At 40.2% G+C, this 15,777-nt stretch overlaps 1 protein-coding gene and 1 long non-coding RNA gene across 2 annotated transcripts; both read left to right on the top strand.

The window, feature by feature from the left end:
• The first annotated feature begins 9,292 nt into the window (after positions 1-9,292).
• On the top strand, positions 9,293-10,437 carry LOC126625299 (putative RING-H2 finger protein ATL61). The gene has a single exon (XM_050294386.1). The coding sequence runs from the start codon at positions 9,477-9,479 to the stop codon at positions 10,029-10,031; it is 555 nt and encodes a 184-aa protein (XP_050150343.1). The 5' UTR covers positions 9,293-9,476; the 3' UTR covers positions 10,032-10,437.
• Positions 10,438-13,909: 3,472 nt separating this feature from the next.
• Positions 13,910-14,772, top strand: LOC126626936 (uncharacterized). The gene is made up of 2 exons (XR_007624825.1): positions 13,910-14,161; positions 14,481-14,772. It is a non-coding gene; the product is annotated as an uncharacterized LOC126626936 (long non-coding RNA).
• The last annotated feature ends 1,005 nt before the right edge of the window (positions 14,773-15,777 follow it).

Below are 15,777 nucleotides of genomic sequence, written 5' to 3'. Positions count from 1 at the left end.
TCCGAAAAGTAGCAAAAGAGGTATTAGGAGAGTCCAAGGGCTTTGCCCCACACCAAAAGGAATCTTGGTGGTGGAATGAGGAGGTACAAACAAAGGTGAAGGCTAAGAAGGAATGTTGTAAAGCCTTATACAAGGAGATGACCGATGAAAATGGTGAAAGGTATAGAAAAGCGAAGCAAGAGGCGAAGAAAGCTGTCAGAGAAGCTAAGTTAGCGACTTACAACGATATGTATAAACGACTAGATACCAAAGAAGGAGAGTTGGATATCTATAAACTAGCTAGAGCAAGGGAAAAGAAGACAAGGGACCTAAACCAAGTGAGGTGCATCAAGGATGAGGATGGAAAGGTTCTTGCTACAGAGAACGCAGTTAAAGACAGATGGAGAGATTATTTTCATAATCTTTTCAATGAAGGACATGAAAGGAGTGCTTCTTTAGGGGAGTTGAGTAACTCAGAAGAGTGTAGAAACTACTCTTTTTATCGTCGAATCCGGAAGGAAGAAGTGGTTGTAGCTTTGAAGAAGATGAAGCATAGAAAAACAATAGGCCCAGACGATATACCAATCGAAGTGTGGAAAGTTTTGGGAGAGACAGGTATAACATGGCTCACTAACCTTTTCAATAGGATTTTGAAAACGAAGAAGATGCCAAATGAGTGGCGAACGAGCACTTTGGTGCCTATCTACAAGAATAAGGGCGACGTACAAAATTGCATGAACTATAGGGGTATTAAGTTAATGAGTCATACAATGAAGCTCTGGGAGAGAGTCATTGAGCATAGATTGAGGCAAGAGACACGGGTTTCGGACAACCAATTCGGGTTCATGCCAGGGCGCTCAACCATGGAGGCAATCTATCTCTTACGAAGATTGATGGAAAGATATAGAGATGGGAAAAAGGATTTACACATGATCTTTATAGATTTGGAAAAAGCGTATGATAGGGTCCCAAGAGACATTCTTTGGAGGATTTTAGAGAAGAAAGGAGTACGAGTAGCATATATCCAAGCTATAAAGGATATGTACGAAGGAGCAAAGACTGCCGTAAGAACTCATGAAGGACAAACCGAAAGCTTTCCCATAACTGTAGGATTACATCAAGGCTCATCCTTAAGTCCTTACCTTTTTGCGTTGGTAATGGATGAGTTAACAGGACATATTCAAGATGATATTCCTTGGTGTATGCTTTTCGCAGACGATATAGTGTTGATAGATGAAACTCAGGAAGGGGTAAATGCAAAGCTTAACCTTTGGAGAGAAGTGTTGGAATCTAAAGGTCTTCGCCTAAGCCGATCAAAGACAGAATATATGGAGTGCAAGTTCAGTGCAAATGGAGGCCAAAACGAGTTAGGGGTGAGGATCGGAGATCAAGAAATACCAAAGAGCGACCGTTTTCGTTACCTAGGATCTATCTTGCAAAAGAACGGAGAATTAGATGGAGATCTCAACCATCGAATACAAGCTGGATGGATGAAGTGGAAGAATGCATCTGGTGTGTTGTGTGATCGCCGTATGCCACTGAAGCTCAAGGGAAAATTTTATAGGACGGCAATAAGGCCGGCGATGCTGTATGGCACAGAATGTTGGGCGGTGAAGCATCAACACGTACACAAAATGGGTGTAGCGGAGATGAGGATGCTTCGTTGGATGTGTGGGTACACGAGAAAGGATAAGATTAGGAATGAGGATATCCGGGGTAAAGTAGGAGTAGCCGAAATTGAAGGAAAGATGAGAGAAAATCGGTTACGGTGGTTTGGACATGTGCAAAGAAGGCCTACTGACGCTCCGATTAGAAGATGCAACTATGGGACAGAGGTTCAGGGCCGAAGGGGTAGAGGAAGACCTAGGAAAACTTTGGAAGAGACTCTAAGAAAAGACTTAGAGTACTTGGATCTAACGAAGGACATGACACAGGACCGAGCACAATGGCGTTCTAAGATTCATATAGCCGATCCTACCCAGTGACTTGGATTTTCCAAGTCTCCAACCGAGAAGTTTTCCTCACTCGGAAAATTAAGGGAACACTACCCCAACCTACATGCTCCACTCAGAAAGCTTCAACATACAAGCTTCAACAAAAGAAAATTCAAAGAACTTAGCGAAGAAGGCTTTGGTGTATTTAACACAATACGTTGAAATGAAGGAAAACTTATTTATTGATATCCCCGATAAGCTACAAATATGTACATATACATGAGTCAAAATAAACAAACAAGATGGAGCCTTCACAAAGGTTGCTTAGGAGAAGTCTCAGCAGTCGGTAGAGCCCCAGAAAGAAAAGGCATCGAAGGGGGATCATTCGGAGCCTCAGTACTGGACAGAACCCTAGAAGGAGGAGGCATCAGAGGTTGATCATTTGGAGCTTCATTACGCGGTACAGCCCCAGAAGACGAAGGCAATAAATGCCTTTGGAACAAACCCACAAATCTCTGATGATCAAGTAAAACCTGACCATCAGTTTCCTTCATCTGGTCAAGCTTCCTCTTCATGTTTGTAGCATAGTCATGTGCGAGCCGGTGCAACTGTTTATTCTCATGCTTGAGCCCTCTAATCTCCTGTTTGAGACTCATCACTTCGGCCGCCAATGATTCAACTTGGCGGGTTCGAGCAAATAGGCGTAAGGCCATATTAGATACAGAACCTGCACACTGAACACTGAGAGCCAGCGAATCCTTAACAGCTAACTCATCAGACCGTTTGGAAAGTAGTTTGTTATCTTTGGGAGTGAGAAGGTTCCTGGCCACCACCGCAGCGGTCATATCATTCTTCATCACGGAATCCCCAACGGTAAGAGGACCAGTAGGGGAGACGAAGGATGGGCGCCATATGTTGTCTAGAGAAGGCGGGGCTGCCTCTTCAACAAGGTTCAAGTCAAAACGACGGTCGGAGGGGCCAGACATTTTCAAAGGTGTTGAAGAGAGAAGAAGTCGGACAAATCAAGATCTTAGAAGTGCAAGAATGGAGCTTCTACTGGTGGAGATTCAAGTGTGCTTTGGAACTTAATGCCAGCCCCTAAAAAAAGCTGCACTCGACGGAGCTTCAGACATCGAAGAGGCGCCTACTCAGAAATCGAAAAGGCGTTTGCTTTCTCAAAAGCTGGGCTGCTTAGAGACCACGAGAGTGATCTCATAAATCGAAGAGGTGTTTGCTTTCTCAAAAGTTGGGCTGCTCAAAGACCATGAAAGCCGATCTCAGAAATCGAAGAGGCGCTCGCTTTCTCAAAAGCTGGGCTCCTCAGAGACCACGAGGGCCGATCTCAGAAATCGAAGAGGCACCTACTTTTCCAGCCTTGTCAGCACCTGTCACACGCACACTCAGCTTTGCGGAAATTATGGGTATTCTGTCGAAGACTTCTGGGGAAGTAGAAAACACATGAATCTTACTGTCCAATCACCCACTTCCCACACGCAACAATAGCTCATGGGTACCACAGATAACTTTGCCAAAGTTCTCTGCCAAAGTTGAGCACGTGAAGCTTGCAGCTCCCACTACATCGCTCTGACCAAGAAGGGTAAAAGAATAGCAAAGAAACAGCACTAACAAAGTTTAGACCCATAAATTTTGAAGGTCTAGCTACCATATTATTACCCACAAGGGTAAAGGAACAGTACCACTGCTGGATAATTGGAAAGTCCCTGTGTGTTAACCTCTGTGCCTCGTGGCAAAGTAGACTAGCAAACATGCCCAACCTTTACTCACATTCGAGAAAACACTCCCAATAAGATTGCTTGCTCCAAAATCGAAGAGGCACCGTCCTCCGAATCTCGAGAGCCAGACTCCCAACATGACTACTTTCTCAAAAATCGAAGAGAGGGTAAAGGAACAGTACCATTGCTGGATAATTGGAAAGTCCCTGTGTGTCAACCTCTGTGCTTCGTGGCAAGGTAGACTAGCAAACATGCCCAACCTTTACTCACATTCGAGAAAACACTTCCAACAAGATTGCTTGCTCCAAAATCGAAGAGGCACCGCCCTCCGAATCTCGAGAGCCAGACTCCCAACATGATTACTTTCTCAAAAATCGAAGAGACACTGCTCCCCGAATCTCGAGAGCTAGACCCCCAGCATGATTGCTTTCTCAAAAATCGAAGAGGCATCGTTCTCCGAATCAATCGAAGAGGCGCTCGCTTTCTCAAAAGCTGGGCTGCTCAGAGATCACGAGGGCCGATCTCAGAAATCGAAGAGGCACCTACTTTTCTAGCCTTGTCGGCACCTGTCACACGCACACTCAGCTTTGCGGAAATTATGGGCATTCTGTCGAAAACTTCTGGTGAAGTTGAAAGCACATGAATCTTACTGTTCAATCACCCACTTCCCACACGCAACAATAGCTCATGGGTACCACAGATAACTTTGCCAAAGTCTCTGCCAAAGTTGAGCACGTGAAGCTTGCAGCTCCCACTACATCGCTCTGACCAAGAAAGGTAAAAGAATAGCAAAGAAACAGCACTAACAAAGTTTAGACACATAAATTTTGAAGGTCTAGCTACCATATTATTACCCACAAGGGTAAAGGAACAGTACCACTGCTGGATAATTGGAAAGTCCCTGTGTGTCAACCTCTGTGCCTCGTGGCAAGGTAGACTAGCAAACATGCCCAACCTTTACTCACATCCGAGAAAACACTCCCAACAAGATTGCTTACTAAAAAATCGAAGAGGCACCGCCCTCCGAATCTCGAGAGCCAGACTCCCAACATGATTACTTTCTCAAAAATCGAAGAGACACTGCTTCCCGAATCTCGAGAGCCAGACCCCCAGCATGATTGCTTTCTCAAAAATCGAAGAAGCATCGTTCTCCGAATCTCGAGAGCCAGATACCACATACCACTTTTTCAAAGTGCTCTGACAGAGTTAAAACATGTGAAGCTGGCAGCTCCCACTACCGTGCTATGACCAAGCAGGGTAAAGGAATAGCATTACTACTTGTTGTTAGGGAGACTCCTATATATGTCGACCTCCATCCCCAACGGACAGGCAGACCTGCAAAAATGCTTAACCCTTCCTCATATCTGAGAGGGCACTCCCAACGAAGCCTTTCGAAATATTCAGATTTCTTTCCCTCCGATAATACCTCTGCAAACAAGCTATACTAGAGCAAGAATATCTCATATCATCAGGGTTAAAAGCAAGAGTATCCCATATCATGCTTTTTCCCTGTCTTTTCCTTTGGCCTTGTTTTTACCTGCAAGACAAGGAGAAAGAGAGCAATCAGTCAGCACTTGAAATCAAGCTCCCAACCAGGAACTGACTGCCTGGAACCCCTTACCTGATTACTTACCTGGCATTGCTCTCGAGTACTCATCTTCAACATCTTATGTTTCCAGGGAAGATACCGCATCTGCTTGAGGAACAGATAGGGCAAGTGCAAAGGATACAAGGAAGCATGTGGAGACAAGCGTAACAGCACACGTGCCTATACATCCATTACTCTGTCAAAAGCAAAAGTATCCCATATCAGCAGGGTCGAACGTACTCTAGATTTGATGGACTTGTTTTGACCCTCAAATTCTTCAGTCGGCCTTATACTCTGGAGGAAACCAGAAAACCCTCCAGCTCAGTTCAAGAATAAGCCTGTGGAAAGTTACTTCTTCAAAAGCAAAAGTATCCCATATCATCTTTTCTCATTTTTCTTCTCTTTATCCTTCATGCTGCTGCAAGATGGGGAGAAGGTGAACAATCAGCCGGAGCTCTGATTGCTTACCTTGTCTGTCACCTCTTTCAGCAGATCCCCTAGCTCGGCGACTTGGGGGACTCCTACTACATGGTTTGTATCGCGCTTGACCAAGCCTGAAACTACAAGTAAGCTTCAAGTGAAATTGATACATTACCTTGTGCATCTCCACCAGTTAAAGATACCACCCCTGGATGGAGGAAGAGTACTTCCAGAGAAGCTGCCACATCTACCTATGAGACAGATAAGGCAAGTCAAAATGATACCACACTCCGATACTTAGAAGTTTCGTGATTACGAGATCATTCTCCCACAATATTTCCTAATGTCATTTGTACTCTAATGTCATTTGTACTAAATCATTCACTTGTACTCACTAAAGGAGAGCTTAAACCTATGTACTTGTGTAAACCCTTCACAATTAATGAGAACTCTTCTATTCCGTGGACGTAGCCAATCTGGGTGAACCACGTACATCTTGTGTTTGCTTTCCTATCTCTATCCATTTATATACTTATCCACACTAATGACCGGAGCAATCTAGCGAAGATCACAAAAAGCGACCGTTTTCGCTACCTAGGATCTATCTTGCAAGAGAACGGAGAATTAGATGGAGATCTCAACTATAGAATACGAGCTGGATGGATGAAGTGTAAGAGTGCATCCGGCGTGTTGTGTGACTGTCGTAAGCCACTGAAGCTCAAGGGAAAATTTTATAGGACGGCAATAAGGCCAGCGATGTTGTATGGCACAGAATGTTTGGCGGTGAAACATCAACACGTACACAAAATGGGTGTAGCGGAGATGAGGATGCTTCGTGGGATGTGTGGGCACACGAGAAAGGATAAGATTGAGAATGAGGATATCCGAGGTAAAGTAGGAGTAGCCGAAATTGAAGGAAAGATGAGAGAAAATCGGTTCCGGTGATTTGGACAGGTGCAAAGAAGGCCGACTGACGCTCCGGTTCGAAGATGTGACTACGGGACAGAGGTTCAGGGCCGAAGGGGTAGAGGAAGACCTAGGAAAACTTTGGAAGAGACTCTAAGAAAAGGCTTAGAGTACTTGGATCTAACGGAGGACATGACACAAAACCGAGCGCAATGGCGTTCTAGGATTCATATAGCCGACCCCACTTAGTGGGAAAAGGCTTTGTTGTTGTTGTTGTATTATTATTTTTTGTTTCAAAAATGTTTTTCATCATTTTTTTTAGCGAAAGACGATATTCGATATTCATTTCAAACAACACACAATCTGAGAACAAACTGAGGATAGTGTGCATAGTGGGCCTCAATAAAACCTTGTTGGAACTTTCAACTTGGTCGAAGGAAAAAGAATGTCCCGCACGACGAAATGACCTATCCTCAAATGTCAATACATAAGCAAATTACAAAATATCCCTAAGCAAATCAAGGGATCTTCCGCCCACAAACTTGTTAGCATTCAACCATTGCTATGCAGCGAGCGTTAACCGTGCGGCAAAGCATGTGACCATGGCTTCCGCACGCAGTGAAACCAGCTTGAACCATCAGCTGAAAATGTCTCCAACAAAGTGGATTAGTTGGACCAAACAGCCATTTACCTATGCCCGTAGAACTACGAATACAAGATCAAGGTAACTCAACGCCAATCGCCATATACGAACATCGTGCAGATGCTCTCCTATAGAAATCGAAGAAGACCTAGGAACCCTAGAGAGTAATTTTCCTGGAAGACCAGGACTAAACTAAGAAAACTAAAATAAACTAAATTAAATAAAACTCGCCCGAAGCAAACAAAAGGAAAGAACCGAGAAGGGAACCACAATCCAGCATATCGGGCCAGTGCGAATGTCGGCTTCCACACACCAAAGACCACAAGAGCAACTGCCAAAAGCACAGTCAGTGCATCCACCGAAGCCATCGGGGAAGGTGACACCACTATGGAACCGAGTTGGCGAACGGAACCGAGTTGGCGAACGGGATCCAACCTACCTGCAACACAGATCTAAAACCCACACCAAGAATACAAACGCCAAATCAAAGAACATCTTGAAAGGGCATGGCCCGGGTCAGGGTATGGGGCATAGATCCATAGAGGACTGCATCTAAAATGGTGGGAGAGAAGCAAGGGAGTGGAGGGGAGGTTGGTAGTGGCCGGGTATGAAGGACCGGGGGTGGGAAGAAACTCGAGTATGGCAAGGGTGAAGGATGGATGTGATGGGAAAGAAGGGGGGATTGGGAGCGAGGAAGAGCTATGAGAGGAAGAAGAAAGGCTGTCACTGGCCCCCAGCCATAGCCAGAGGCCGCCGGCTATGGGGTTGACGGCTAGCGTTTTTTCTTTTGGTAGAGAACGTTTGGCTATGACAAATGTAGTTTTTCATCATTTTTTAATATTTTCAATTTTGATGAGTCATACTAGTACACGCGTTGGCGTCACAACATGGACAGGTCACCTGTTTAGGAGCCAAGTCCAAGTATATATACAAATTCTTCCAATTTAAAGATAATATTCGACTCAGTTTCCGAAAAAAATAATAATAATAATATATGACTCCTATTTTATCGTGAAGGAATAAAGAGATTCATGAATCCCCCACGATCCACGACTATAAATCAAGTACTTATAGGGAGAGACAGTTGAGCTGAATTCAAGGAACTTACTTTTGTCTAATATTAATTTATCATGTAATAAGCACTATTAGATAAAAAAATTATGAAAATTATGTGACTTTCGTTTCATGTGAGTCTCAAGACTCATTAACTTAGGATGGCACGTTCGAAATTTGATTTATTCCGTTTAGTACTAGGAAATCAGACGATAGTAATTAGGAGGAGACTAATCTTAAAATGATGGACGCTAAGAGCATCTCCTTTGGAGATGCCAAAATGCACATATCAGTTATAACAGTAAAAAAAGACCACACTAATATTCTCCAACCAAACTGTTAAATCCTATGTACCAATGACATGGATTGGGAGTAAAAGAGGTTGCTATCAAATTTGATAGTAGCTTCAAATGTTTTTTATTAATTATTAAATGTACTTTATTAATTTTTAATTAATTTAATCATTTATTATAATTAATGTTGAGTTTACTGATGCAATTATCATACTTTTCTCTTTTTTTCAGTTTAAGAAGGTGAACAGATTACTGATTAAACTTTAAATGTCCTTTATTAAATTTTAATTAGTTTAATAATTTATTTTATAAAATAAAATAATAATAATTTAATTTGATATATAGGTTGGAGAACAAAACTTTAAGAAATGTCAAAGTGCCACATAAGATGTCAAAATTTAAATTTTATGATCAAAATTAGATATCTCCTTTGGAGATGGTCTAATCCACACCCCCAACTAATCCTTTTTTTTTTAGTTCATCGATATTTTTACATTAAGAAGAATGAGAGTTCGGCAAGGTTACACAATAGGTAGCCTAATTTGGTATCGAATTCGTCGTCCACGAAAATCGAACTTAAGACCCCTTACTTTTAAATGAATAGCAATAATAACATATCATATTAATACTGAATGACAATCCTCTTTTAAAAAAATTTTAAAAAAAAATTAATGTGGAACGGCACAACGTGATCTTATCCCCAATAAAATAAGCAATTGTTTGGGAAAATGCCGCATCTGCCTGTCGGCCTCTGCTTTCGACATCAACCAGTTCACCGACCCAATCCAATCCGCTCCAACTTATCCTCTTTCATTTGTTTAAGCCAAGCCAATTCCTATAAATTCCACATTCAATTGCCTGCAGTCCATCTTCTCTATTTTCCTCAACACAAAATCTTTAAACGTACCCTTTTCCTCCTTTTATCCCATGGATCCCCTCTCTGGTATTAAGATACCCAAATGGCGGAAAACCATAAAAACACTGCTAGTCCTAGTACATTGCTTCAAGATCTTGGTGGTAGTGGCACTTAGCCATCTAGGGTTCCTGAAACCTCCACAGCAAATGACTGAGTCCATGGAAGAACAGCATCGCCAAAACCCTAACGGTCATATTCTCGTGTTCGACCCTCTGTGCCAGTCGATAGTCCCCATTCCGATCCACGTCTTAACAGCGTATATCAAGAGGCTTCCGGTAGTGGAGTTTGGTCGAGTTTTCGAGAAATACACAAAGCAAGAAGATGAGGAGACAGAATGCAGTATTTGCTTGGAGTGCATTGAGAGAAGCCATGAAGTGAGGGAACAGTGCAACTGCAATCATTTGTTTCACGGGGAGTGTTTAGATGGTTGGGTGAATCAAGGGCAGGTGACCTGTCCTTTGTGCAGAGCTCTGCTGTTTCCGGCCACAAGCGAAAAGACGTGCTGCGGCGGAGGAAATGTATGGACAGTGGACAGGGATGCTTACTTTGAATCTTTGATAGGTTAGAACTTAGAACTAGAATTTCACTGTGGGATGAGTAATTTTTTGTAAACTCTTTCCCACAAGCCTCCCAGACTGTTAAATTCATTTTTTCTATATTCAATATTTTGTACAAGATTACTAGTTTTTGCTTTCTTTTTAGGTAACTCAATGGGTAGCCTGTTGTAGTGCATTTAATATTTTGTACAAGATAACTAGTTTTTGCTTTCTTTTTAGGTAACTCAATCGGTTGCCCGTTGTGCAGAGTATGATTTAAGTGCAATGTTTAAAATATAGGTATTAGTGCAAATAATGATACGCAAATCTGTAGAATTATAAATAGATATATTGGTATTTATATCGATATGGATTGTTTTTTATGAAAATGATCGGATGAAGTTTGAATTGATATGTCAATTTTAGCTATTTAACAGTTTTAGCTGAAATTATGAATTTCATTGATATGGGATGAAGTTTAGACTTTACTCTTCTTTCCATATATTTTTCAAATTTATCAAATAATTCTATGAAAATATTAACCGTATTTAAGAAATTTTGAACACTATCTAAATGAAAAGTTTATTGTTATGCACGTCTTGAATAATTAATATGAAGTATGTCATTGTGTATGTCGCTGTGTATAGACTTTTAGTATGTCACCTTTATATTCAACTTCATTCTCTCTTTTCATATACGGAATTTTAGTATGTCACTATTTATTAGTTGCAGGAACTGTCACGATAATAAATTAATAACAAATCCGTTTTATGAAAGTCTCAGTTGATACGGCATTAACAGTTAAGATTAAATTTAACTTAAAGATATCACTTAGTACTACAGTCTAGTAGTATTCCTCTTCACTAGTAAGTGAGAGGTCTTAGAGCAAGTCTAGTGTGTGATGGAGCCCGAGAGACAGTCGTGGGAACAGAGCCAGACAGCCCGAGCAATCAAGCCCAGCATGTGCCAACCCAAGAGAGAGGCCTGGCACAAGTTGCCAGCCCGAAGGCAACGTGACGCAAGCGACGTCAGCCACTTTTTTATTGCCTGCAAGGGCTAGGTTTCTTTGCCGGATTCTGGAATGGGGAAAAACATTATGCATGCATGCATATCAAACCTTAGTAATTTCCAACTAATTTTCACATGCAAAGAGGCATTTAAGTACCTAGAATGGATTCAAACTGAGTAAGAGCTTCAGAACCCACGAATTTGTCATAGTTTGCTCCGAGAAGGGGACCAAAAACTGGGCAAGCTTTCAGAGAAATTGCAGGGTGTTAAACCTATGGTTTCGAACTGGAAAAACACCACAAATCTTGTCCCAAGCAACATTAGTTAAGACATAATGAAACAAGATTTGCATAGAGAACCTCACATGGGTTCGAGTTTCAAATCTTGAAGCTCTCGGCTTCAATGGTGGTTTACACCGTGATGGTCCAATGACGCATGCAACGGTATAGCTAGATCCTTTAGTCCCAGAGATTAAGGTTTCATGATTTTGGAGTTTGATTTGTTTAATTTTCAAAGAGGAAAGTGGGTGAGAGCTCTCGGAGCTCTAGAGAGAGTGAGAGTGTCGAGAGCTGAGAGAGAGAGAGAGAGAGAGGAACTTTAGAAAAATGGAGAGAAGTAAGAAAGATGAGTGGAAAGAGAGGGAGTGACGTGAGTGAGTGGAGAATGCACGGGAAATTCCAAGCAAGTTGCAAAAAATACTATTATTTTATTTACCTATTGTCAGTGCTATACAAGTGTAGGAATGGAGATGCAAAAGGCAATTACTGTTCATTAAGGGCAATTACTGTCCACTAGGTGAATTAAATAATGGATAGCCCTAGGGACCTTTTCCACGGTGGAACTGCTCTTAGATTTGATTCTCGCTAAAGAAAAATTTAAACCACATTATTACTACCTTATTATAAGGTTAAACTCATTCATTTCTCTTAGTATAGATAATATCGATTATTAAAAAAAATAAGATAAAATTCCAATGGCTTTTGGGTGCAATAGGGGTCGGAAATGAAAAAGAGTCCCCACCGTAATGAAATATCTGTACAAAGTCTGACACACTCTAGATCGTTGGATTCAACCACTTTGAACGGTTGAGATGGTGTTTTATTTTGCATTTATTTTGTTATCCTATAACACTGATGTGTCTTTCTTGGGAATCTGGGATATTAAATTTCTTCAAATAAATATCTGGCCCGGTCACAAAGAGAAATAGTGGGACCAAAAAGTACATCCTGTACCTGTCATTAAATTTCTTCAAATAATATTAGGTACGTATTTCACCTCCTAAAACCCTATTATCTAATGCGTTGGTTGTTGTAACTTACGCTTACTTGTCATTAATAAAAATAAGTAAATTAATAATAATTCAGTTATTAATAATAATATTATTTAATTTATAAAATTTAATCTTATTAATAATATCCGAGATAGAAATATAAACATGTACAATGTTGTAGGTAAGTAATTTAAATATAATGGGAAAATTCAGTTTATATATAATGAGAAAAATCAAAAACTCAAAAGTCCAGCCCAATAAATAAACAAACAAAAACTAAACCCTAATTATTATCGTCCAAATGTAGAAAAAGCAACATTTACCGTTGTTGTTAATCATCACAGAGTGACTTACTGATTGAAAATGTATTATAGATTCGTATTTTACACAATACGTCTCAAATTTGTCTTTTAATGCTGCGATATCACATAATAATAACACAGGACAAACTAAAATGTTTATGTGGATCCTTTGACCTTTGAAAAAAATGTGATGTTGTTTGGAGAACGCACATCAGCACATGGCATCGGTTTGTCCTCATTAGGCGGATAATATTCCATGGCTTTTATGTCACCTTTTAAAGCAAACAATTCAACAAGTTGGTTCTGACTTCTTCGGAAAATGAACCACTTGAACCTGCTGTTTTGGCTTTTAATTTAAACAAAAGCTAGAAAAGTCAAGTGCAGTAAAAATTAATGAAAATAACTCGAAAATTTAAGTTTTAACGATAAAGATAAAATAAATAGTATCAGGTTTGACTTTTTAAAGTAAAAATATGATTTTTCGTTAGAGTGAACAGTACTGCAGACTTTTCGTTAAAACTCTCTTAAAATAATCTCAAGAGAAATGCTAACTCTTTTTTTATTTTTTTTTTATTTACAATTCTTAAGATGTATTTTTCGTTGGATTTGGATCTCATTCCCATTCAAGTTGTACGGAATGAGGACTCTAAAAATTCTCACATCTTAAAAATTCTTATAATTTAATTGTTTATCGTATATTATGCGATCAAAAATTATATTAAATTTATTTAAAATTAAATATAATTAATATCTAACTAAAAATGATCACATAATACAAGATAAACGATTATAATTTAAATATTTCTAGAATCCGCACAAAAGATCCTAATCCGTTTTTTTTGGGTTCATAATCCTTGCTAGTTGCATTCCCACCCACCAAAGGCGACTAATATGACACGTAAATTTCATGTGGGCCAGTAATGTCTCATGATGTGACTTCCTGTCTTTTTATTTGAAAATTAGAACTTTTTGCTTAGTGTTAGTATAAAATTAGTTATTTCTAAACAAAACGTCTGATTTTGTAATGTTTTAGATTAGTATATATTTTTCGTTGTAATTATTTTAATCTAAGTTTGTCTCTCGTGCTTTCGATCACTAAATTAACAATCGTTTCAGAAACATTTACTCGAGTAAGTTTGGCATGCACATGCATTCGCATGATATAGGTTTATGTTCAATGGGCTGTTTAGCTTTTAAGTTTAACGATTGAGATACGGGCTTTACATGTTAATTAATTTGCTACGAGTTCGTTTAGCTTAATTAGAGGCCCACATATTAATATCAGATGCCATTTGATTAGTTGTTTTAATCAATTAGGTTGACGAGTCTGATCTTTCCGGTTCTTTGGCCACCTGATTGATGTCTTTAATCTAACAGACACATATTTATAGGTTCATCAGGTTAGGTTTCATGGTGGCGCCGCTTATGCATGAGTTGAGTTTTAGGCTGCTGCATATATCAGAACAGTTTTTCTTGAGTTTTAGTTGCTGCCACACTTCCATTGTTTAAGTCAAAAAACAGAATAAAGGTTTCTGCTATTTTCGAAAAGAACTGCAGCCACTATTTTTCGTCAGAATAAGGTCTTGCAATTTGTGTTGTTAGCATGCGTTGAATTCGTTGGTTTCGTTTTTCACAGAAGAAAATGATTTTGATTCTACTGCTTTCGATTTTTGACAGCATGTATTTTTAAGAGAAAATAATACTTTTTATGTTGTTTTGTTCGTGTTTTAATTAGAAATCAATTATGAAAATGTGCCTTATGATTTTCATAATTGATTGATTTTTAAAATCATTTTATTTCATGCATGATCGCGGTAGTATCATTTTATTTCACCTCTTCCAGACCCTGCGTAAAGCGGGAGCCTTGTGCACTGGGTACGACCTTTATGATCGCGGTAGTATCCTGCAAAATTCGAGGAGAAGGTGATTGACAGCCATGTTAGTGTCGTGTCACTTCCATTTGAAGGCTGAAGGAGATCGAGTAGCAAAGCGCGGAAACAAAACCGCCTACTAGTATGCATGTCGAGTTGATGAGTTTTGTAAGTCTTTCTGTACTCATTTCTCTTAGTGTTTGTTCTGGCTTGGGAGCCTGAGGATTTTCCCAGTAGTGGGGTTTGCCTCGTTAAATCCTACATCATGTGTGCACATTTTATTTATCGTTTTAATTGCATATGAGTATAATAGTTTGATATATGATGTGTATGTGGATTTAATTTACGAACTGAAAATTAAATTGAAAAATTGAATTTGATTTTTAAATTAGAACCTAATCACTCCCCCTCTAGGTTAAACTAGTACCATCCTAGAACTTTCACATAGGTTTATAAGAGATTAGATACTTTTGCCCCGCCAATTCATTGGAGAAATATCCCAATTTCCTTCATACCAAGAGTAGAAATCTTTGGTTAATATATTGAGGAGATATTTTTGTATGTACCACGAACAAAAACAACTACACCTGTTCTAATATGAGAAAATATATTTTACAATGTTCGTCCATTTATTTTATAACACATTTTGTACAACTTGTATTCTCATTATAGAAAAAAATTCTCTCGGCAAAGATGGATGAGAAATAAAGGAAAATGATTTCCACACGTTTATTGTCACATCTCGGCCCGAGCCCCCACCACATTTCTGGCTCGACTCCACCGTAACACGATATTGACCACTCCACTATTTTGTTTCTGGGAACTCACACGAGAACTTCCCAGTTGGTCACCCATCATGGGATTGCTCTCACGCGAACTCGCTTAACTTCGGAGTTCCGATGGAACCCGAAGCCAATGAGCTCCCAAAAAGTCTCGTGCTATGTAGAGATGGGAATATACATATAAGGCTTACAGGATCCTCACCCCTAGGCGATGTGGGATGTAACAATCCACCCCCCTTAGGGGCCCGACATCCTCGTCCGCACACTTCCGGCCAGGGATTGACTCTGATACCAAATTGTCACATCCCAGCCCGGGCCCCCACCACATCCCGGCTCGACTCCACCATAGCACGATATTGTCCGCTTTGGGCCCAGACCACGCCCTCACGGTTTTGTTTCTGGGAACTCACACGAGAACTTCCCAGTGGGTCATCCATCATGGGATTGCTCTCGCGCGAACTCGCTTAACTTCGGAATTCCAATGGAACCCGAAGCCAATGAGCTCCCAAAAGGCCTCATGCTAGGTAGAGATGGGAATATACA

The sequence above is a fragment of the Malus sylvestris genome, chromosome 6 (genome assembly GCF_916048215.2).
Source record: "Malus sylvestris chromosome 6, drMalSylv7.2, whole genome shotgun sequence".
Taxonomy (NCBI): domain Eukaryota; kingdom Viridiplantae; phylum Streptophyta; class Magnoliopsida; order Rosales; family Rosaceae; genus Malus; species Malus sylvestris.
The sequence above is the reverse complement of the archived record's forward strand: the minus strand, read 5'-3'. Positions and strand labels throughout refer to the sequence as shown.